The 24,439-nt window shown below is 41.7% G+C and overlaps 1 protein-coding gene across 1 annotated transcript in view; it reads left to right on the forward strand.

The window, feature by feature from the left end:
• The window catches only part of herpud2 (HERPUD family member 2), a 40,530-nt gene extending 17,436 nt beyond the window's left edge, over window positions 1–23,094 (forward strand). Inside the window, exons 2-8 of the mRNA XM_048529921.1 lie at window positions 73–150; window positions 3,174–3,284; window positions 5,034–5,194; window positions 8,500–8,625; window positions 12,126–12,449; window positions 19,582–19,699; window positions 21,247–23,094. Coding sequence (XP_048385878.1) covers window positions 73–150; window positions 3,174–3,284; window positions 5,034–5,194; window positions 8,500–8,625; window positions 12,126–12,449; window positions 19,582–19,699; window positions 21,247–21,435 — 1,107 coding nt within the window. The 3' untranslated portion in view covers window positions 21,436–23,094. The remainder of the gene's footprint in view (window positions 1–72; window positions 151–3,173; window positions 3,285–5,033; window positions 5,195–8,499; window positions 8,626–12,125; window positions 12,450–19,581; window positions 19,700–21,246) is intronic.
• The last annotated feature ends 1,345 nt before the right edge of the window (window positions 23,095–24,439 follow it).

Raw genomic sequence — 24,439 nt, forward strand, 5'->3', positions numbered from 1 at the left:
ATGCTGCCAGACCTGCTGACCTTTTCCAGCAACTTCTGTTCTTGTTAATTTTTTTTATTGTTTCTTTGACAGTCCACCAAGGATCAGAGACTTGTGTATTCTGGCAAACTTCTCCCTGACCACTTGCAGCTCAAGGATATTTTCAGAAAGGTAATTTAAAACTCCTCCTTTTTTTGATCTTATTTGGTTACTATTACGTAAATTAATTAATAGATTGCAGCAGGATTGAAATTTAGATATGTCTTGTTTTCGGTGATGTTTCAAATGTGTTCCAGTACCCCATACACCTCTTATCTCTAAGATGTTTTAAATTGAACTTGTATATTACAATAAATAATATGCTCATCATAAGGGATTAACAGGTCTAAGTAGGGAGATGGAGGAGGATGTTCTCAAGTTCTGTTAGTGGGTTGGGATGATTGGGCTCATGTATAATAGATTTTCTTTTTTCAAAAAATCATAAAAGGTTCTCAAAGCCTGGTCCATGGACCAGGTGGACTGCAAAATACAAGTCACTTGGACTAGTGTTCACTAAGAAAGGCTTGACACATGTTTAACTCCATGCATTGTCTCAGTCCTGGCTCGATTGATGCAGCACTTCATGCCATTCATTACAGCATACAAATCCAAATTCTCAACACTTGAGGGTTGAAAACGGAGGGACGCATCTGGCTGAACATGGAGCCTGAGCTTAGCTTGGAAGCAGACGTCATTTCATTGACAGCAGCGCTATTTTTCGCATTGATTCTGATGAAAGGTTTTTTATGATGGTGTGCAAAAAATGGGTTTGGTAGGGTGGCTAGATATTCTACAAGATCATTTGCCCCACATGTGTTGTCTATCAACAATAATGTTTGAGAATCTTTGGTCTATAGAAATCATAATGTTGTCATGAGTTTCATACCTAACTCTGAAGTTTGGAGATTGGTCTGGGTAATAATCATAAGTCTAATAACATGTTTGAATTCATTTCTTTTGTTTTTTGTGTTCTAGTTTACTCTAAATTTAGTTTCTGATTCTGTTAAACTCATGCACAGCAGGTTTTGCAGCTATATGTCTCAAGTGCTCCTGAGTAATTTCAGTGTTGTCGTGTGGTCATGAGTACTGAATTTTGCTCTTGTATATCTGTGAACCAGAAAGTTAACTTTCAAACTAAATAAATGAGAGAGTTTGGATAAACTAAATGTCAGCAATGATGAGAATAGTGAAGAAACTTGCAATGGTTGGGCCATTTGATTCATTACTTGGGATAAGGGGCATTTACTACCCATCACCAGTCGTTCTGGCGATGTGGTGATGATCTTCCCCTATTGTGGCTCTTAGGCTGTAGTACCTCCTGAGGTGGTGTGGTGCAGGGAATGTTGTGTGTAAACCAGGATGATGTGTATATATTCCCATAATATTATGGCCTGACCTTTTTCTTGAGGGCGATGGGGAGAAGAGAGTCTAGGAGAGCTATTGTTTGGCAAGTGTTTGTACCTGCTTCCTGTCAAGCCCTTTACATAATTTTATTTAGTTGGACATCTTTGGACTTATAACCTTACCATAAGAGCAAGAGAAAGTTATTCCACCTTTATGCCTGCTGTGCTACTTAGTGAGACTGCAGCTCATTTGCTTATAATTACAACTTCAGTCTTTATGCCTGCCTCCTATAACACAAACTCCCCCAGTTGATCAAACATCTTTCTGAATCATCTTTGAATATGTTCAGTGATCAAGTGACCACTGTTCTCTGGAGTATAAAATTCCATAAACCCTTAACCCTCATAAAGAAGGAATTCTTTGTATCCATCTTAGATGGGAGACCCCTAGTATGTAACAATAACCCCTAGTTCAGTATTTCCCCACAGAGTTCATTTATGTTCTCAGGTTTTTAATCTGTCAGAAAATAGAGGGTTCGAGGCTCAAGGCAGTAAATTAGAATTGAGAATTAACATGAGCATGACCTTATTGAATGGTGGTGCAGACTTGATGGGTTGGATAGCTCACTCAGTAATGATGCCATGAGGTTGTCCTTAAAAAGAAAAGTTGTTTGCAGATATTATTGAAAAGTTCTCTTTATGTGTGCGTAGTACTGCTGCCAGTATATAGGGATGTCAGAGTGTGCTGATCACTTATAAATATTGTGCTTACGTGGTCGCTGCCAGTTTGATTTTACCGGTGGGGTATTTAACAAAGGCTTAGTTGTGCAGAATTTGTGCACGTGCATCCATCTGACTCCAGATCCACCATAAGACATAGTGGAAGTAAGGCCATTTGGCCCATCAAGTCCACTCCACCATTTACATCATGGCTGATGGTAATGCGATTGACACTTTACTGCCCTCTGAAATGGCCTAGTAAACAACTCAGTTCAAAGGCATTTAGGTTTGGGCACCAAACATCACTATTACAAACATCCCAAGAAATAATGAAGGAAAAAGAACTTGGCAATACCCTATATCATTGTATAACACTTTGCAATTATACTCTCTTCGCAAATTGCAGGAAAATAATGTTCAATTTATCTCCCTAGTCACTTGGTGTGCTTGCATGTTAATATCTTTTATTTGATTCATTACTGTCACATGTACCTAGGTACAGTGTAAGGCTTTGTTTTGCTTACAGTACAAGCAGATCATTACCATACAAAGTGCATAAAGGTAATATTGTGATTCACATACAAAAGCACCTGAATCTGTTCCTAAGATGCTGCTTGGCCTGCTGTGTTCATCCAGCTCCTGTTATCTTGGATTCTCCAGCATCTGCAGTTCCCATTATCACTGAATCTCTGCCTGCCTGCGTTCTGTTGTGTTTCGCATTTTCCTGTATCTTCATGATGCCATGGTGTTGGGACATAGTCACATGTTAAAATGTTTAACCTCCCTACAAAGTAATGAATGGAAATCAATTGTTCTTCCTTTATATTTGGTTTGAAAAGCATGAATTCTTAGTTCTATGAGCAATATTTCCTTGATTCAGTTGTGTATTTTGGCTTTTTTTGAGGAGCTAAATGACTTGTATGGAGCTAATCTCCCCAGCACATTTTGTCTGATGTAGAAAATGAGCAAAACAGTAGATAATGTTTAAAATGAAATTCTGCATGTGTATCTTTAGCTGTGGCTTTGTTATAGCATTGACTACTTTTGCCTTCTCATTTTTCATTCTTTCCACCGCTCCCATTTGTGACACAGCAAGACGAGTATCATATGGTTCACCTAGTCTGCTCTTCAAGGACTCCTCCAGGATCACCCAAATCCAGTTATAGGAACAATGGAACTCTGGCAACCAACAACGGAACCATGGTAAATGTGTTTCTGTTTAAAGTTAGTGCAGCCATCATTTTAAAGGGCAGCATTGGTCAATACATACATCCCCATCTGTCACGACTTAAAACTGTCCCGAACTAGGTTGATTTCTTAGCCTTTGCAGTGGAACTGTGCGTTGCCATGCTTTCTGGAAAATAAAAATATCCTGTTAAAATTGCTGAATATGCATTATATCTGTAGTAAAAGATGCTAATTTGGTCACAGAATCTGACCGCTTTATTTAATGTTCTTGCATGTTTGCGCTTTGTTTCTTCTTACTTCATTACTTTTAGGGCAAGTTTTCCACAGTTAAATTTCTGATACAAGCATTGGCAGGTTTCTACATGTTTGAAAATGCGAGTAAATAGTTATTATTATGCTATCATTTTGTGCATTCATTTGAGATAAAATGCCTTGGTTTTAGACCCAGTGACTTTAAGCACATTTGTTTCATGATTTTTATTTTGGGATGACTTTATCCATTTACAGGCAGCCCAGGATGATGTGTTTTTGTGAATTTATGCCTTTGCCGCTGGACACAATGAAGAATCTGGATATGAGTTTGCTCGCTGAGCTGGAGGGTTAGTTTTCAGACTTAGTTTTCAGGGTTAGTTTTGTCACCATTCTAGGTAACATCATCAGTGAGCCTCCGATGAAGCGCTGGTGTTATGTCCCGCTTTCCATTTATATGTTTAGGTTTCCTTGGGTTGGTGATGTCATTTCCTGTTCTTTTTCTCAGAGGATGGTAGATGGGCTCCAAATCAATGTGTTTGTTGATGGAGTTCTGGTTGGAATGCACGAGAATTCCTAGGAGCATGGCATTTCAACCGGAACTCCATCAACAAACACATTGATTTGGAGCCCATCTACCATCCTCTGAGAAAAAGAACAGGAAATGACATCAACCCAAGGAAACCTAAACAGATAAATAGAAAGCGGGACATAACACCAGCGCTGCTTCGGAGGCTCACTGATGATGTTACCTAGAATGGTGACGAAATGTCTGAAAACTAACCCTCTAGCTCAGCGAGCAAACTCACATCCAGAACCTCAACCTGAGCTACAAATCTTCTCAAAACTCGCTAACAATGAAGAATGTATCTGTAAAGAATAATAGAGTCATTAGTCTGCTTTGACACAAACCCAGAAGCACCAGGTTTAAACACCCTTGAATGTAACTGGAGAGATTTAGTATAAAAGCTATCTGACCTTTTCAACTTGGGTTCTTTCACATTTTGGATTATCTAGAGCATTTTGTCAGTCTTTCATAGGTCAGTTGGTTTTCTTATTAACCCCCTGAAACAGTTGAACTAGAGGCAGGGCCACATTGGATCCTGAGCCGGGCCGGATGACTGATCTTTCACTGGAACAGCACTTCGGAAACAGTGATCACACCTCCTTATGCTTTGAGATAGCAATGAACAAGGATAAGTCAGGACCTTAAGGGAGGTGCTGAATTGGAGGATGGCAAATTACAACAGTAGAAAGCAAAAGCTAGGAACAGTTAATTGGGAGTTGTTGTTATCGGACAAGTCCACATTTGATGTGTAGGAGTTGTTTAAAGACCTGATCAGAGTTCAGAACTGGAAGTTCCAGTAAGGAAGCAGGACAAAGACAGCAAGGTAAGAGGGAAGAAGAACAATTATTGTTTCAGATTAATCCTCTGTCATTCATGGTTCTGTCCATTACTGGACATTTCTTGTTATTTAATAAAAACATTTAAAATGAATTTTGTTACCTTCTCAGAGTTCTGAAAATTCAAGTACCACAACACCATCGTCATCTCCAAGCCAAGAAACCATTATTGGACCCACAGGTTCTAATTCAGCTGATGTCAGACACCGCAACTTTTCTCAGGTTCCTTTAAACCATGCACAGAGTCATGGATTCCAGCACGTTATGCAAGGGTAAGTACAGAAAGTTGATGGTGGAACTTAGTGAATTAGTGCAGGGACCTGTAATGATGTCACTCCCTTAAGTGGTTTAGTGAAGGAATTTCAAGGTTTTGGACTCAGTACATGTCCAAGTCAGAACAATTTGACTTAAGATCTATTGAATCTTCAAAACACTGAATACGTCCTTCTTTGTAATGGCAACCTGCCTCCGAAATCTTGTTACAACAGCAGGCAAGTCAAATAAGCCTCCCATCCCTGTATTTGCCGCACAGTAAAATTTTAAGCATTGAATGGTCCTTAAAGTTGCCCCAGTGGTTCCTAACTAGATTTTATGAATAGCTGATACCAGACACCAAGTTTATAGCTTAAACAAGATTAACAATTTATTCTTAATACTGTAACTAGTTGAGCCAAGTTAAACAAGATATTCTAATTATTATCTAGGACTTAAACTCGATCTCCTTTGAACATCACTCCCACACACTCAAACTGACAGCCACATTGTTAAGGAATAAATGATAAGAGATGTACTTGGCCAGGTCATTCAAGTAGTTTCAATGATATGTAATAAAGCAGGCACATGGGATTGAATCTAGCTTTATTTCTTAAGAGATTGGTCAATGCAAACATCTTCCTTTAGGCTCCAAGGTGGGTATTCACATTTCTTATAACTGGGATTCTGTTCTCTGAATTTTTCAATAAGTTGATAACAGGAGGGAAACTGGAGAGGAACTAAAATATTTTCTAGCAGCTTTCACAACCACAGCCTTTCTCTTTGTTAGTTGGTTCGGCACTTAACCTACCAGTACTGGCTGCTTTATCATCGAAACGTTTACCAGCTTTTGAGCATAATGCATCTTGGAGTTAAGACACTTAAAGTGCTGTCCAAGCAATAATCAACCAGCAATTAACTTCTCAGGTCAGGCCCCGTAAACCAATATCAGTGTGTCCTTTCCTTTTACAAACAGCATCTTGTTCTGTTTAAAAAAAACCAAAGGTCACCTTTGGTTCACAGGTTTTGGTTCCAACCAAAGATAAGAAGAATAAAAATAAACATCTCTGCACTCTAACCAAACTCATCTGTTGCTGAAAAATGCATACTTAGCTGATTCTCCAGACATGAATATTTCAGTTTGCTCCTGATCAGCAGCGTTCCCTTTTCCTTTAAAAAACCAGTCCTTTTGAAATTGCTGCTCGTCATGCTGTAGGAAAAGTATCATATCTGCCTATTGTCCTGGTTTTGATCCAGGTCACCACCTGGTGTCCTCATCCGCAAATTTATTATGCGCATCTTGTGTTTGAACTCCTCAATTATCTAACGCCCCTCCTATATTTGGAAATTTAATCTACCGTGACATCCCTTTTCCCAAGATTTCAGCTTTTATCACACTCTCTGGGCACTTGCAATCCTCTTTTCCTCAACAGCTCCAATACCAACACCACCACCCCACACCACTCCTACCCCCTCCCCTCACCACCACCACCACCTACCCAAGCTTGTGTCAAAAGCTCTGTTATTAATATTGGCCTTGGCTCAGAGGGTAGCAGTCTTGGCTCCGAGCTGGGTTCTAGCCCATGATTTAAACATGAACATCACGGTTCACACATGAGTATAATGCCAAAGAGATATTATACAGTTGGAGGTGGTGTCTTTTGAATAATGTGTTAAGCTGAAGCCTATCTGCTTCTCATGTGAATGTAAAATAGTTGGTAATAAAATGTGAGGCTGGATGAACACAGCAGGCCCAGCAGCATCTCAGGAGCACAAAAGCTGACGTTTCGGGCCTAGACCCCTCTCTGATGAAGGGTCTAGGCCTGAAACGTCAGCTTTTGTGCTCCTGAGATGCTGCTGGGCCTGCTGTGTTCTTGCAGCCTCACATTTTATTATCTTGGATTCTCCAGCATCTGCAGTTCCCATTATCACTGGTAAAATAGTTGGTACTATTTTGCAGCTGAGCCTGGGAGTTCTTGTTATGGATTGGTCAATGTTTTACCCTTAAATCATCATCATGAAAACAAATGATTTCGACACAATCCCATTCTTGTTCATGGGGCATGCTATTTAGAAATTAACTGTTGTGTTTCTTTGATTTCTATGGTAACTACATTTTTCAAAAAAACACTTCAACAGCTTCAGAAGTTTTGAAACATCTTGTGCCTGTGAAATAGGCTGTTTAATTCCAAACATTTTCTCAATGCTGAAAGTACTGTTTTCACAAGTTGTTCATGTTAAGTGTACTAATATCAAAGGAATATCATTGATCAAGTTTACAGGATTGGACATGCCTATTGAAATAATCTTAAATGACTTTTGGAAGTGTGGACAGGTACTGCGATATGTCTGACATGGGGTATACGTGGAATTTAGTAATAGTAGCAGGGAAATTGAACAAGCAAACCCCTTAGTTTTTGGGCTTTGTTTTGGACTGGACTCCTTGTTGCTCTGATATGTTGACTGTTTTCTTGATGACTAGGTCAGTTAACCTAACTTTTCTTGTGGCATTTGCAACCTCTATCCATTTCGGTCTCAAATCTTTGACCAGCTTTGGACCAGAGTGTGTCTTTTGGAATTCAAACTGAGTTTCAGCGAGCTGGATCTGAGCATCTAATGCTATTCTTTGTTTTTAAAAGATGATTGTAAGGCCCTGCATGCTCTGTGTTTGCTGGTTACTGAATAACAGTTCTAGGTTTATCCCAGGATAGGGGAATTGTCCTTTTGACGACAGATTCACGAGGTTGAGCTAGTGCTCGTTGGAGTTGAGAAGAACGATCAACCTTGTTGAACTGTGAAGTAAATTTAGGGGATTTGACAGATTGGATTTGAAGAAGTTGTTAGCCCTCGTGAGAGCGTAGCATAGAAGGCATAATTTTGGGTTAAGTAAGGATAAAAATGGGGAATTTCTTCTTAGGCTAATGAATTGGTGGAATTATTCACCTCCAGAGGGTGGTAGAGGTTGGGTTGTTACGTGTATTCTTGAGTGATTTAATCAGTAAGGGTGTCAATGGCTATGGAGTAGAGGCAGGAAAGTGGAGTTGAGGATCATCAGATGTGTTATGATCTCATTGAATGTAGGAGAAAACCTGTTGGGCTGAATAGGCTCCTTCTGCTCTTGCATCTGTGGTCTTTTGGACAAAATGTTTAGTAGGTTTCCAGTGTGTGGTAGACTGTAACTAATCAGTTGGAAGTGCAAAATTCTTCCATTATCTAGGCCTTAAAAAGTTGACATGCACATTTTCAGAAGATAGCCAAAATAACAATTGCGAAACCTGGTTTTGACTCTTCTCTCCACTGAACTCTGGTATTTCTTTCCATTTAGACATGGAGTTAGCCAGGTTCCTATGCAGCCAGGAATCCCAGGCAACTTCCCAATATATTCCATGTACAGTCCACAACATGTCCTCTGGTGGCAGCAGATGTATGCACGACAGTACTACATGCAATAGTAAGTATTTCGTTACTCGGACCTGACAAGATGCATTTCTCAGTTTTTTTAACAAATATGAAGATTAAATCAGTCTATCAGGAAAATGGTACTGTATCTCTTATTCATTTGTGACAGTTTCCCAGTTGCAAGTGTTACTTTAGTCAGAAAACGTTGTTGAGGTCAAAGTGAAATAATACAGCAATGGGAGATATTTTAACCCTCGGACATTGTTGATAGGATTGATGCACAGTAACATAATATTCACCGTAGATTGTAACCCTGCAGCTTTACCTGGTACTTCATGTTCTGTGTGAAGTCATTTTACTTTGAAATTCATGCAGTTATCATTTGTAGTTAATTTTTGTTTACTGATATATTTGTTGTAATTTATTTCTTTTAGCCTAAATTAAACTGCCTTCTTAATTCTCTCAACGAAATGGACCTTGCAGGAGAGTCTAAGTTCCTGATCAAGCTGAATTTGCATTTTAAGATTAGTTTTGATGTAAGATGTTATCCAGTTTGTCTAAATAGTTTAATTGCTATAAAACAGTAATCTGCTAACTAAAATAGGGAAGTTATTATCTATTACATTCTCCTCCATCCTCCCACATTCTGCACTGTTACGCAGGTATCTGAAGAAAGGTAAGCTAAAATAATTGTTCCAGCTGTCCAGTTTCTTTCTATCCTTTTATGGGGTATGGAGACTGACAAGCTAGTATTTTATCACCCTGCCTCAAATAGGTTTTGAAGTAACTGAATAACTTGCTAGGCCATTCAGAGGCAGGTAAGAGTCAATCACATATACACGGGAGTAGAGTTATATATTGGCCACATGGTCTGATCCTGAGGATCAACAAGTCCTTTTATACCAGACAATATTCACGAAGTCTGCGGTGTGCCTTCCCAGTTGTTCCTATCCTCTTATCACAGAGATCTTGGGTGACAACATGTAGGAGAGACTGGACCAGCTGTTACCTCTGGATGAGCTGATCAAGTCCCCCAAGTCTTCAGAGAGTAAAGCTTCTGGAAGTGACGGCTTACTGGCTGAGTTTTATTAAGCTCTGAGGGACTTAATTGGTCATGACTTGCTGGAGGTGGATGGCTGTATGCTTTTGTCAGGTAGCATGTGTGAATCCATGAGGAAAAATTGCAAACGGAAGAGGGAAGAAATTAGAAATTGCTGACCAATTTCACTGAATGCAGGTTACAAATTCTGCATATGGGATGTGGTCTCGAAATGGGCTTTGGGGATGGAGTATGCAATTGGATCTAACCGCTCTATACCAACACTAGTAGTGCAGTTTCTATTAATGGGCTGAAATTGGAAAGTTTTCCAATCAGCTCCGGAGTCAGGCAGGGCTGCCCACTTTCTCCTGTCTTTGTGTCGTAAAGAGCCTTTTGCTGAGTCCATCAGGGAGGATGTGAGCCTCAGAGGGTGACTCTTCTGGACAGCGGAGACCTGCAGCCAAAGCCTCCCTGTACGTGGATGCTGTTGTCATTTTCTGTTCAAATCCACTGTCAACACGCAGACTCATGAGCACCAGTTCACACTGGTTTTGGGAGCAAAGATAAATCAAAGCAAGAGTGAATTCCATGTTCTTTGGGAATTGGTCAACCGATCCTTTATCCCCTTCATCACCAGGACACATTACCTAAAGGTGCTTGGAATATGATTCAAAGATACTGGGGCCTGCACAGAACCTGGCAAGAACTTGTCGCAAAGGTGGTGCAGATACTGGGCTTTTGGGAGCTCACTTCCCGTTGTAGGTACAAGTCTGACATCAGGTGTGAGACACACTCTCTGTTGCCTGTTCCCAGAGCCTACGCTGTTAGCTACCTGAGCTGACTTCCATTTCATCGAGAGGTCTTAGATGGACCGTGTCTGCAGGGACACCATGTACAAAACTCTGGATAAGGAGGGAAGAATGTACCAAATGCTGGTCTTATCCTGATGGCCACCTTTGTATGTGGCTGTATGAAGCTGTGCATAGATCCTCAGTATTCAGGCATGAATTGTCACTTTGCACTGGGGTTCTACCTGTCCCTGGTGTTGCGAAGGATAGGACTGGCCTTGTTGCGGAATGCTCCTAGTGGTTGGCTTATTCTGTAACAGCTATCTTTGTGGAGTAATTTACCAAGAAAATCACCTTTTGACTACAAGCCCATCAGAAAGTGGTCAGCAGGTGGTGTCCTCAAGACCGTACTGCAAAAGGAGAGGGTGGATCCTTTGGGTTTGTTCCCTGGGTAGATGATCAGTCATTTAGTAGAATGTCTCGTGGCCAGAACTTAGCAGGACATTGTTTGGCTAGTGGTGAGAAGGGCACTACCTGTGAGATCCTTCATATGTAACCATGCCATACAGAAGGTACCCTGGTCTATCCTTTCTTAGTCCAAAGTGGATAACCTCACACTTTTGCACTTTCAACCCAGTTTTGCCCATTCACTTAGTCTATCAATAACCCTTTGTAACTTTGTGCTGTAATCTACACTGTCTACAATGCTGTCTAACTTTGTGTCAGCATATTTGGATATATCACTTTCTATGTCATTTTCCAAGTGGTTGATCAATAATGTGAATAATTTAGGGCCCTAACTCTTGTTGGACACCACTGGTCACATCCTTCCAATTTGAGTAGCGGTGCATTATCCATACTTTCTGTCACCTGCCACTAACTAATTTCTCAGCCATGTTAGTAATTTGCCCTCAAGCCCTTGGGCTTCTTCCTTAGTTAACAGTCTATGATGTGGGAATTTATCAAATGCCTTCTAGATGTCCGTATAAAGACCGTCCACAGATATTTCTGTGTCCACTACCTTTGGCACCTTTTCAAAACACCGAGCTTTCTTAGGCATGATGTACCTGTAATACGTTCATGCTGACTCTCCCTGATTAACTGAAAATTTTTAAGGTATTTCACGGAATCCCAACAAACAGGCCCTTTGGCTTGACACGTCTACACCGACCTTCAGAGCATTCACCCAGACTTATCCGCCTATAATCCTACCTAGTTACGCAACGGACAATTTAACATGACCAATCCACCTAGCTTGCACATCTTTGGACTGTGGGAGAAAACCAGATCAAACATACAAAGACACTGGGAGAATGTGCAAACTCCACACACAGTTGCCTGAAGGTGGAATGAACCCAGGTCTGTGGTGCTGTGAGCAGCACTGCTAACCACTGAGCCACCGGGCCGTATTCTTTTACCTGTCTTGACAGACTCTAACAACTTCCTCCACAGATATTAGGCTAGCTAATCTGTATTTCCCTGGTGCAAATAGTTTTGCCATGAAAAGCCGCCTCTAATTCAGCACAGATTCTAGAGCAAAATCTACACTTGTCCCTTCTGAATTTTGGAGAAAAGGGATCTTTGATTTCCATATGGCTAGAGTTTTCTTTGTCTGGGAGTGTCAGATGCCAAAAACAACATTTTTTTTTCCCCAACTGTCCATTCTAACATTTGACTTAATGAGCACAAAGCTTCATAATTTGTTTCTTTATCCCCTGCTTCTAGTCAAGCTGCCATCAGGCTCTCAGGATCAACCAATATGCAGTCCTCCAGTCCAGCATCTTCTGAGCCCGTGAACCCTGAGCCTAATCGCCCAGATGAGGCCCCAGCTGTCCCCATTGCAGCTGTTCCAGAGAACAGACCCATCAACCAGAATATTCAGATGAATGCACAAGGAGGCCCGGTCCTAAATGAAGAGGACTTAAACCGTGATTGGTTGGACTGGATGTACACTGTCTCTCGAGCAGGCATCCTGCTAAGCATTGTCTATTTCTACTCCTCTTTCAGCCGCTTTGTGATGGTGATGGGAGCTATTTTACTGGTTTACTTGTAAGTATTGTTACTCTTCTTTTTCTTAATCTTAGATTTGTAATTGAATTTAAAGCAGGGCCTTACAAAGTATTTCCTATCACAATGTTTTTTTTTCAATTAAGCAGACAGACAAGAAGGAGAAATCTTTAGTAACTGCTTTGTTATAATTTTATTTCAATTTATAAGTTTAGTTATAATTTTCAACTTTTGTAACCATCAACTTTTTTGTAATTCTTATGGTGACTTTTACATTCATAAGTTCTGATTTTTGTAATTCAGTTATTAATGGTCCAAGTCAGCTCCTGTTATTTCTAGAGACAGTAGAAACTGCTAATGCTGGAGAATCTGAGACAACAAGGTGGATGAACACAGCAGGCCACACAGCATCTGGGAGCAGAAAAGCTGACGTTTTGGGTCTAGACCCTTCTTCAGAAATGGGGGAGGGGAAGGGATTCTGAAATAAATGTGGAGAAAGGGGGAAGCAGATAGAAGATGGATAAAGGAGAAGATACGTGGAGGTGAGACACAGATCAAGGAGGCAGGGTTGGAGCCAATAAAGGTGGGGAGTTAGGGAGGGGCTAGGTTGGTCCAGGGAGGACAGACAGGCCAAGGCGGCAGGATGATGCTACAAGGTAGGAGATGGGGGATGGGGCTTGAGGTGGAAGGAGTGGATGGGTCGGAGGACAGGTTAGGGAGGCAGGTATGAGCTGGGCTGGTTTTGGCTTGCAATGGGGGGGGTGGGGAGATTTTGAAGCTGGCGAAATCCACATTGATACCATTGGGCTGCAGGGTTCCCAAGTGGAATATGAGTTTCTGTTCCGGTAACCCACGGGTGGCAACGTTGTGGCACTGCAGGAGGCCCAGGATGGACATGTCGTCTGAGGACTGGAAGGGGCAGTTGAAATGATTCATGACTGGGAGGTGCAGTTGCTTATTGCGAACCGAGCGTATATATGTTCCACAAAGTGGCCCCCAAGCCTCTGCTTGGTTTCCCGATGTAGAGGAGGCCACAGCAGGAACAGCGGATGCAGAATATCACATTGGCAGATGTGCAAGTGAACGTCTGTTTGATGTGGAAGGTCATTTTAGAGCCTGGATTGGGGGTGAGGGGGAGGTGTAGCATTTTCTGTGCTTGCATGGAAAAGTGCTGGGGGTGGTGGGCTGGAGGGGAGTGTGGAGCAGACAAGGGAGTCATGGAGCGAGTGGTCCCTCCAGAAAGCAGACAAGGGTGGGGAGGAAAAAATGTCTTTGGTGGTGGGGTCGGATTACAGATGTTGAAAGTGTCGGAGGATGATGCGTTGGATCTGGAGGTTGGTGGTGTGGTACGTGAGGACGAGGGGGATTTTGTTTTGGTTATTATTGCAGGGAGTGGGTGTGAGGGATGAGTTGCAGGAAATTTGAGCGACACAGTCGAGGGTGTTTTCAACCACTGTGGAGAGTAAGTTGCAGTCCTTGAAAAAGGAGGACATCTGGGATGTCCAGGAGTGCAATGCCTAATCTTGGGGGGCGGAGGCGAAGGATTTGGGAATAGGGGTTGGCCTTTTTGCAGAAAGGTGTGTGGGAGGAGGTGTGTTCTTGGTAGCTATGGGAGTCGGTAGGTTTGAAATTGACATTGGTTTCTAGATGGTTGCCTGAGATGGGGACAGAGGTCCAGGAAGGTAAGGGATGTGTTGCTGATGGTCCAGGTGAACTTGAGGTTGGGGTGGAAGATGTTGGTGAAGTGGATGAACTGTTCGAGCTCCTCTTGGGAGCACGAGGCGGCGCTGATGCACTCATCAATGTAAAGGAGGAAGAGGTGGGGTTTAGGGCCAGTGTAGATGTGGAAGAGGGAAGTTTCTGTCCTGGATTGGATATTGAACTTGGATTAGAACAACTTTGCAGAGTGCACGGTGAAGATCCGGCGAGCAAAGTTCTGCAACAGTTGAATCTTGAGCAGATGAGAAGATTTTCAACTGAGGTATAGATGGGACTGAGCAATTTTGTCCACTTGGAAGCTTGTGAATAATCTAGTTCAGTCTGAAGAGTCATCTGAAGGAAAGTGGAGTCAATGGCATGGGTGCTAAGTGATAGTAAATGATGAATCCTTTAGTTGGCCTGGAATTTAACTGAAGGAAATGGTGGCTAATCCAAGACAATATCAGCAGGGTTTCAAATGGAGTTACAAGGAGACATAGGCAAAAATCTCCTAAGGTCACAATATAGTTGGGGACATGAGGGAGGAAGGGGAAGTTGGAGGTGAGAGTAGTGGATTGTTAACATCTCTGACATACCCTGCAGTAAAGTTTTGAATTAACACAATTAAATTATTATTAATGCAATTGTTTCTGCCACCTCACGGACAATAACCTTCCTTTCCCGATCCTCCTCCTCACCAACCTTTTCATGCAAAGTGGAGTAAAAGTCTGAAACATTCTGCTTCCTAAATTCTGGAAACAAATTAAAGTTTTCACAACTCTGATGGGTGCATGTTTGTTGCGTAATAGTATTGCAGGATGTGTGGAAACATGGCTAAATGGGGTTGTGCAGACCAGCAAGAATCTAGTTGAATGGCTGAAGGAAGTGAATGACCGAACATTTGTTCCTATGGCACAAATGAAATCAAGATGTGTTTTCATTTTATGTTTCATGGTCTAGACTCCAGAGTTTTTAGATGTTTGGAAGATGACCACCATTGCATCCAACATTTCAAGGGCCATTTCCTTGAGTACTCTAGGCTGTATGTTGTTACATTTGTAACAAATGATACACATGTATCATTTCCCGCAACACATCCCTCACACCCCGCCCCCGCCACAACCGCCCAAAGAGGATCCCCCTCGTTCTCACACACAACCCCACCAACCTCCGGATACAACGCATCATCCTCCGACACTTCTGCCATCTACAATCTGACCCCACCACTCAAGACATTTTTCCATCCCCACCCCTGTCTGCTTTCCGGAGAGACCACTCTCTCCGTGACTCCCTTGTTCGCTCCACACTGCCCTCCAACCCCACCACACCCGGCACCTTCCCCTGCAACCGCAGGAAATGCTACACTTGCCCCCACACCTCCTCCCTCACCCCTATCCCAGGCCCCAAGATGACATTCCACATTAAGCAGAGGTTCACCTGCATGTCTGCCAATGTGGTATACTGCATCCACTGTACCCGGTGTGGCTTCCTCTACATTGGGGAAACCAAGCGGAGGCTTGGGGACTGCTTTGCAGAACACCTCCGCTCGGTTCGCAATAAACAACTGCACCTCCCAGTCGCAAACCATTTCCACTCCCCCTCCCATTCTTTAGATGACATGTCCATCATGGGCCTCCTGCACTGCCACAATGATGCCACCCTAAGGTTGCAGGAACAGCAACTCATATTCCGCTTGGGAACCCTGCAGCCCAATGGTATCAATGTGGACTTCACCAGCTTCAAAATCTCCCCTTCCCCCACCGCATCCCAAAACCAGCCCAGTTCGTCCCCTCCCCCCACTGCGTCCCAAAACCAGTCCAAATTGTCTCTGCCTCCCTAACCTGTTCTTCCTCTCACCCATCCCTTCCTCCCACCCCAAGCCGCACCTCCATCTCCTACCTACTAACCCCATCCCACCTCCTTGACCTGTCCGTCTTCCCTGGACTGACCTATCCCCTCCCTACCTCCCCACGTATACTCTCTCCACCTATCTTCTTTTCTCTCCATCTTCGGTCCACCTCCCCCTCTCTCCCTATTTATTCCAGAACCCTCACCCCATCCCCCTCTCTGATTGAAGGGTCTAGGCCCGAAACATCAGCTTTTGTGCTCCTGAGATGCTGCTTGGCCTGCTGTGTTCATCCAGCTCCACATTTTATTATCTTGGATTCTCCAGCATCTGCAGTTCCCATTATCACTGTTGTTACGACACCTTGTTTGGTGAACTAAGTAATGTGTAATGGTTTTGTAGATGCTCATTAGATTAGATAAGTCTGACACTTTGTTTAAAAACCAGACAGTGTGACTGCCAAATATGAAGTCCTGTTAGCTAAGATAGCAGTGTGGAGCTGGAGGAACACCACAGGCCAGGCAGCATCAGAGGAGCAGGGAAGCTGACGTTTCAGTTTGGGGCCTTTCTTCTGATGCTGCCTGGTCTGCTTTGTTCCTCCAGCTTCAGTGCCACATTGTTATAGGAACCAAAACAAAGTTGCTGGAAAAGTTCAGCAGGTCTGGCAGCATCTATGAAGGAGAAAACAGATTTAACGTTTGAGGTCCGGTGACCCTTCCTCAGAACTTCCATAATGTGTTATCTGACTCTAGCATCGGCAGTTCTTATTGGCTCTGAGTGACTTCTAAGTCCTGTTAACAGTTGACTTTACACTTTAACGTAGACAGTGAAGCCATAAAGCCATCTGTATGTTTGTTGCATTCCTTTTGTGCTATCATAATTCACTACAAAGATTGAAACTCATTTTAATACATCAGGGACCAAAACATGGTTTGTTTCTCTCCATGTTCTCGGAACATAGAATAATTTGTTTCCGTTCCTAATGTGCCACTACTTTAAATTTAAAATCAAAATCAATGCGCATTGCTGCTCTAGCAATAATTCAGAAGACTTATTTATTCCCCTTGGATCCACATTGCTTTGGAACATTTAATTTATCTTGTGGAGGTGCTGTTTCACGCCAGTGTTGGAACAAGAAACTTTGCAATTCCACTAGTATCTTCGCTTTGCAGCTGACCTTTTATTCTTGCATGATATGCATTCCTCCCTGGCTTCCAAATTATCACCCTGCCTTGGTTTTTATTTGTTATGTTTTCCTTCATTTGGAGCTCTTTATTGGCTGATGTTAAGTCCACTTTTTTTATCAGTTTCTCTGCTATTGTCTCCTTAAACAAAAATACCTTTCTTTTGATTAAGGTGATGACTCTAAACATGTCCCATTGTTGCCTTTTTCTCCACAAATCTGCTTTTGAGCCCTGTCCTTCTGAGATGTCACATCAAGCAAACTTGCCAGGCTTAAGATTTGCTTTGCATAACTGAGTATCTGAATTTAAGTGAGGAAAATGTTTAAACTTTACTGCAAATCATTTGAAACCTTTCTTCAGGATTTTATATATGCCAAAATTCAGCAACTAACAGTACAGTGCCGACATAGCAACATAGAAAATAGGAGCAGCAGTAGACAATGCAACCCTTCAAGCTTGCTCCACCGTTCATTGTAATCGTATCTGATCATCAAACACAAATACTTTTCCTCATAACCTTTTGATCCCTTTGCCGCAAGTGCTATACTTAACTTGTTGTTGGAATCGTATGTTTTTTGGATTTGACTGCTTTCTGTTATAATGAATTACCAACATTCATCACTCTCTGGATGAAGAAATTCATCTTCGTCTCAATTCTAAATGGCTTATCCTGTGTTCTTAAACATTGAGCTCTGGTTCTGGACTCCCCTGCTGTCAAAAGCATTCTTCCTGTATCTGCCCTGGCTAGTCCTGTTAGGATCTAATGAATTTGTATGAGTTATCTCTCCACACACAGTCCCTACCCCCACCACAAATTCTTCTAAATTCCAATGAATATACAATTCAACTCGACTAAACAATTCAACTTTTCCTCTTATGTTAGTCCTGACATCCCAGGAATCAGCCTGCAAACTTTTGCTGCACACCATCCTAAAGCAAGTGCAGCAGTAATTTCAGGAGTCAGAATTGTGACTGAGTTACGTAAGCAACTTGGAATTCAATTGAATATCTGGGTTTTATGTTTTTAATCAAGAATATTCTTTGGAGCACTCCTTTTACGGTAAAAGGATATCAAACTAACTTGTCTTGTCGTGTGCACTTTGCTGTTGCATCTTCAAATGCATTAAGTGCACAGCTGACTTTGTCCTCTTGGAGAAGACTGGGTGAGATGTTGTAATGCATTCTTTTATCCTCCCTTTGGGGAGTAATGGTGAAGCAGTGGGTGGAAGGATCTGTGGGCTGATTATCAGCCTGTTAAAACTGGTCATGCTCACTACTTCAGTAGTGAATTTCTGTGGGATTTGAACCCCCACAAACATGGATGTAACTTCTGCTGTACCAGATGACCTGTAGTTAACAGTGGTGAGAGATGAAAAATGTAGTCGACTTAAGAGGTCTATTTACTGCCGTGTTTGGAGCAGGTTTGACTAGTGTACTGTTCTAGGCATCACATTACAGAATGATATTAATGCATTGGAGAGATTTCAGAAGTGGTTTACACAAATGGTTCCAGGGATGAGAAACTTTAGTTATGTGGATAGATTAGTGAAGAAGGCTAAGAGGAGATATGATAGAGATTTTCAAAGTCTGGCTGCTTTTAAACTGCTCCTGCTTCTAAAAGGATCAAGGACAAGAGGGTATAGTTTTAAAGTGATCTGCAAAAGAAAAGCACGGGTGAAGTGAGAAAAAACATTTTCACTCTGCAAGTAGTTAGGGTATGGAATGTAGTGGAGGCTGGCTCTATTGAAGCATTCAAGGGAGCATTGGATGTCTTATTTAGATTTAGTGCAGGGCTCTGGGGAGAAAGCAGAAGATTGACACTTTGAAATGATGATCACTTAAGGTGGCACAGGCATGATGTGCCAAATGGCAGCCAGCTGCACTGTCACAGTTCTATGAAGCCTAGTAAACTGCCATGTCGTGCATGAAAATAGTACTTGTTCAAAAACAGTCATCTAATTTTTTTCTGTTCATCCCAAATGGAAAAACTCCTCCATTTCCCCAGAACGGACTCGTTTTTGTATAGCACTTCCGCTTACCTTCTGTGATAAGTAGTGATTTGACCCTGACACCAATTGAGTGTTCTCACTGGAGCTCTTTAATGTGTTTAGGAAAGGGTCAGACAGAATATCTAGTGCTCCAAATGCTACAATGCCAGCAGATACTTCTCTGCTGTAGAATTCAGAGGCTTCAATCCTTCTTCCATTGTGGAGGAAGTCTCATGTGCTCTATCAGTGAAGAACAGACTGTTGTCATCTTTTCAACTTGCTGAGTATAAGAGTTTTCGTTCCATTTTTGGATCCAATCTGTCAGCAGTAGAAGTGCACTTTAACTATTGCTAGAGCAGGATCTCCATCTGTTTTGTTAGAAAAGGAATTTGCAGCTTGGCTTACACTGTTTAAGGCATACTATGCCTGATATCAACTATGTTTGTTGAAAATCCTAGGCATCAAGCTGGGTGGTTCCCATTCAGACAAGATGCGCAGAATCGACGGCCAGCAAATCATCCCATAGAGTTCAATCAGGAAGGGCAAGAAGATAATGCCCTTGAAGTTCATGAAATGGTGAGTTTGAACTAGCTCCAAATGTCTCCTCCTGTGTCTTTTTGGTGACTGGAGTCTAAACATTTCTTGGAGTAATTTACAGTTGATTTAATTGATCATTTCACCATGAATTTGAATAAAAAACAAGAGAGTCAGTCATTCCAAGCAGAATAGTGATGGATTTTTCCCAGAGTGGGGGACTCAATTACTAGGGGTCATGAGTTCAAAGTGAGAGGAGGAAAGTTTAAGGGAGATATGCGTGGAAAGTTCTTTACGCAGAGGGTGGTGGGCACCTGGAACACGTTGCCAGCGGAGGTGGTAGACGCAGACACATTAGTGTCTTTTAAGGTATATTTGGACAGGTACATGGATGGGCAGGGAGCAAATGGACACAGATCGTTAGAAAATAGATGACAGGTTAGACAGAGGATCTCGATTGGCGCAGGCTTGGAGGGCTGAATGGCCTGTTCCTGTGCTGTAGGTTTCTTTGTTCTTTGATAAGTTCTAAAAAAACTCAAACATGAAGTACCTAAGGCAGGTGCACTGTTAACTGAGTGTAACAATGGAAAATAAAATTAAACCTGCAAAAGAAAAGGAAACGAGTTAGGTATCAGAATAATGCATCTATAAGCTTTACTGGACAATATTCCATAGCGGCTGTCATGCGGACCTTGAGTCATTGCTCTAGCTCGTTGAAATGCTGAAAATGCTCAGTATATTTGGAATTGTGTAGGGTGCTGCTAAATGAGAGGTTCTCAATATGAAAATCAAAATGTCTTGGAAATCTAAACTCCTTCAGGCAAATTTTTGGTTTGGGCTTTGAACCAAAGCAGAAAGAGAAACACCTTGGATGACTTTGCTCTACATAATGCTGTTTTATTTTAAAGAAATAAATTTGCATTTACCAGGTAAAGCAGAGAAGCAATCATTGATCACAATGAAGGCAAAGATCAGCCCCAATGTTTAAAGTAGGTAAAGAAAAATTTCAGCAATACCTCCTAAGGGTGGCAGTGCACAATACTACTTGTGTCTGGTAAATGTTTCATATATCCTGTTAGTCCTCATAAAGCTACTATTTTTGATGGATTTCTAACGGCAGTTTTTCTCGGGGTGGTATAAACTATACACGTCAGTCCATTGAACACCCTAAGATGGGCCGGCTCAGTGGTTAGCACTATCCTAACCCTATTGCACTGCTGCCTCCCAACACTAGGCACCTGGGCTTCATTCCACCCTCTGGCAACTGTCCGTGTGGAGTTTGCATATTCTCCCTGTGTCTGTATCGGTTTCCTCCAGGTGCTCCGGTTTCCCCCCCTCAGTCCAAAGATGTGCACTTAGGTGGATTGGCCATGCTAAATTGCCCCGTAGTGGCCAAGGGTGTGTACGTTAGACGTGTTAACTATAGGAAATGTTGGGTGGGGCTTGAATCTGTCTGTGATGCCCTTTTGGAGGTTTGGCCAAATAGCCTATTTCTACATTGTAGGGACTCTATGATGGTGGTGTTGGTCAGCAGAGTTGTGACATAAACAAAGGTGGACTGATTATAATGGGCTCTTTTTTTCTTTTAGGAGAGGTTAATGGATGAAGGTCTGGACGATGACAGTGGAGAAAGTGGTGAAAGTGGTGAAAGTGGTGATGATACCACTGAAAGCACAACAGGGACAGAGCCACCAGGCTTCATGGCTTCTGCATGGTCATTCATCACCACTTTCTTTACCTCACTCATCCCGGAAGGCCCTCCTCAAGTTGGCAACTAGGAAAAGCAGTAAACGTTTCACCTGACTGCTCACTACAGCTGTATATTTGAGTGGCATTTACTAAAAAAGACGAAGACTGAAGTGTGGGAGTGTACTTAACCCTTCATTGCGTTGCCATTGTCTCTGCAATTTTCCATGCTGTTAAGTCTTTCTCCTGATCATGGCTTACATTTGAGTTTCACTGCTTTTATTGCACCCAAATTCTGGAGAGCACCAAATGGAAAATGTGCTTTCCTCGGTTTCATTTTCATTGCTTTACATTAGCAAAGATAAAACATAATAAAAGTTACCCGTCTTCCGTGGTTTTGTTGTAATTGCCACTAGCTGTGATTTTAATAACAACTGGGGGCTGGCAACAGAAAATACAAAGAGCCAAGTAAACGAGACTAGCCTGGTATAAACCTGGAGAATTGAAGAATCCATTTACTTTAAAACTACATTTTAATCAAACCAACACTGCTAAAAGCAAGATCTCATGTTTTTCTGATGTGCTGCAGTCAGATATCAAGTTTAACGCTTTTTGTCTCTCGAATGATTTTTCAGCAGCTGATAGCCTAATTTTTGATTTGAACAAACACTGCCACCTGGTGGAAGATGTCCTCCACAAAGATTGAATTTGAACTGAGTACTTGGGTGCTAACCAGGTCCTGTCCTTCAGCCATGTGACATTCTGGAGCATTCATGACATTGGTAATATTTCCAAGCAGTGATTTGGGTTTTGAAAGGCTAAGAACTGAAATAAATAGATTTACTTCCTACTTGTTATACACTTTTTAAACAACTTTTACATTTTAAAAACTCATTTTAGAATAATATATTTTACTGCCTTGACTTTATCAATGGCACTTAAAGCTTGGAGGCATAAATTTGAGGATCATTAGTCAGACTATTGCCAGTTTTCAATTGGAAATGACAATGTGACTTGTTAAGTCACATATGTTACTGATACAATAGAAGTGTAAGGGGGTAGAGTTATAGTGATTTGTCTGAGAACATTACCAGCCTGAACAGCAATAAAATCTATATATAAAGAAAGCAGCACTATTTGGTACTTTACAGAAGAGAAGGACCAAATTAAGTCAGTGCTTGCAGCATGCTAACATATTTCACATTAAAATACTGTCACAATGTACTGCTGATTGTTAGAAAAAAATAAAGCAAATAATGATTTATTTGAATAAGCATTGCCATAAATGTGTGCATTGAAAATGTGACATATTTGGACTAAGTGGAATACTGCTTTGTAATAGGTTTTTATAAAAATGATTTGGGTCATTTCTGCACCAAGCTGTCTCAATGAAAATGTAAGCATTTCCTCCTTGCATCCCATTTTGTGGAATATTGCACTTTGTGATATGGCGCACACAGATCAGTCTCAACTTCTAATCTTACACACACAATATCCTCTGAAAGAAAAGTAGCTGTTGAGGTCCTTTCCCAGCTATTGCTCAGTCAATGTTCGGTTGTTTCCAGTTTCTATAATCGACAGGTGCACTGAACAAAAAATTCCCTTTTTTGTTATTGAAATACACTAGGACAAAGTTCACGCATTAGTAGACAGACTTCATCTTTATTTTCTAAGTAATTCTAGTCAGTACCTTGCTGGATTCCTATGTAATATTGTACTTTATAAATAAATTTGACTTAATTTTAACTTGATGTACGGGTTTGCCATTGAGAATAGTGTCCATCCATATAGTTGTTCTTAATTTTTTGACTTGGTAACACGTTATTACATTAGTGCCTTTCATCCAGGTTTCAGTTCATGGGAGATGAAATTCTGGTTGTTTTATCTCTAACTTCACTAAAATTTTTGGGAAAAGCTTGAAAATTTTATTTTGTTACTTAACACAAGCTTTGAAACACTTTGTGTCTTGAAATTGTCTGTGACATTAATGCCTTCTGTCATGGTGGAGGAGTTGTGCTTTTGTGCAAGAATAGAACAACTTACTTTTCTTTCATGGGATGTGAGCATCACTGGCTAGACCAGAATATTGTCTCTTCCCCAGTTGACCTTGAGAAAGTGGCTGTGAACTTCCACCTTGTCCTGCTGCAGCCCATGTGTTCTGTGTACACCCAATGTTAGCGAGTTTTGAGAAGATTTGTAGCTCAGGATGAGGTAGTGGTAGTGGATTATAATAAATAGAAAGCGGGACATAACACCAGCGCTGCTTCGGAGGCTCTCTGATGTTACCTAGAGTGGTGACGAAACGTCTGAAAACTAACCTTCCAGCTCAGCGAGCAAACTCACATCCAACACCCAATGTTGTTCAGAAGAGTGTTCTAGGATTTTGACCAAGTGACACTGAAGGAACAGAGATATCAGCATGATGTGTGAATTGGCAAGGAGCTTACAGTTGGTGGTGTTGCCATGCAAATGTTGCCCTTGCCCTTCCAGATGGTAGAGGTCACTGGTTTGGCAGATGTTGAAAGAATCTTCAATGAATTGCTGAGGTGTATCTTGTAAATTGCTGTCACTGTGTGTTGGTGGAGTGAATGTTTAAGATGGTGGATAGGGTGCCAATCGGCATTACTTTTCAGTGTTTTATTGCAGGAGTGATTACACTTCAAAATTGTTTGTAAAGTATTTAGATGGCTAAGATTCTGAAGCAGTTTGCATTTATTTAGCAACTTATTTGATTTCAGGATATCCTATAACACTTCATAGCCAGTGAGTCACCTTTTAGTAATAGCAGGTAAACAGCTGTCAATTTCTGCACAGTAAGCCCTCACATAGCAATGAAATAAACCAACAAGTAATGTGTTTTAGGTATCATTCAAGGGATAATTATCCCTCTGACAACAAAGGAGAACTCCAATACACACCCTGGGACACATCTGCTAGATTTTGGTAGGGCAAATCAGGGCAGGACATATACACTGGTTACATCCTGGGGAGTGTTGCTGAACAGATGGACCTTGGAGTGCAGGTTCATAGTTCCTCAAAAGTGGAGTTGCAAGTAGACAGGGGAGTGAAGAAGACGTTTGGGACGTTTGTCTTCAT

Source organism: Stegostoma tigrinum, chromosome 5, assembly GCF_030684315.1.
Source record: "Stegostoma tigrinum isolate sSteTig4 chromosome 5, sSteTig4.hap1, whole genome shotgun sequence".
Classification (NCBI taxonomy): domain Eukaryota; kingdom Metazoa; phylum Chordata; class Chondrichthyes; order Orectolobiformes; family Stegostomatidae; genus Stegostoma; species Stegostoma tigrinum.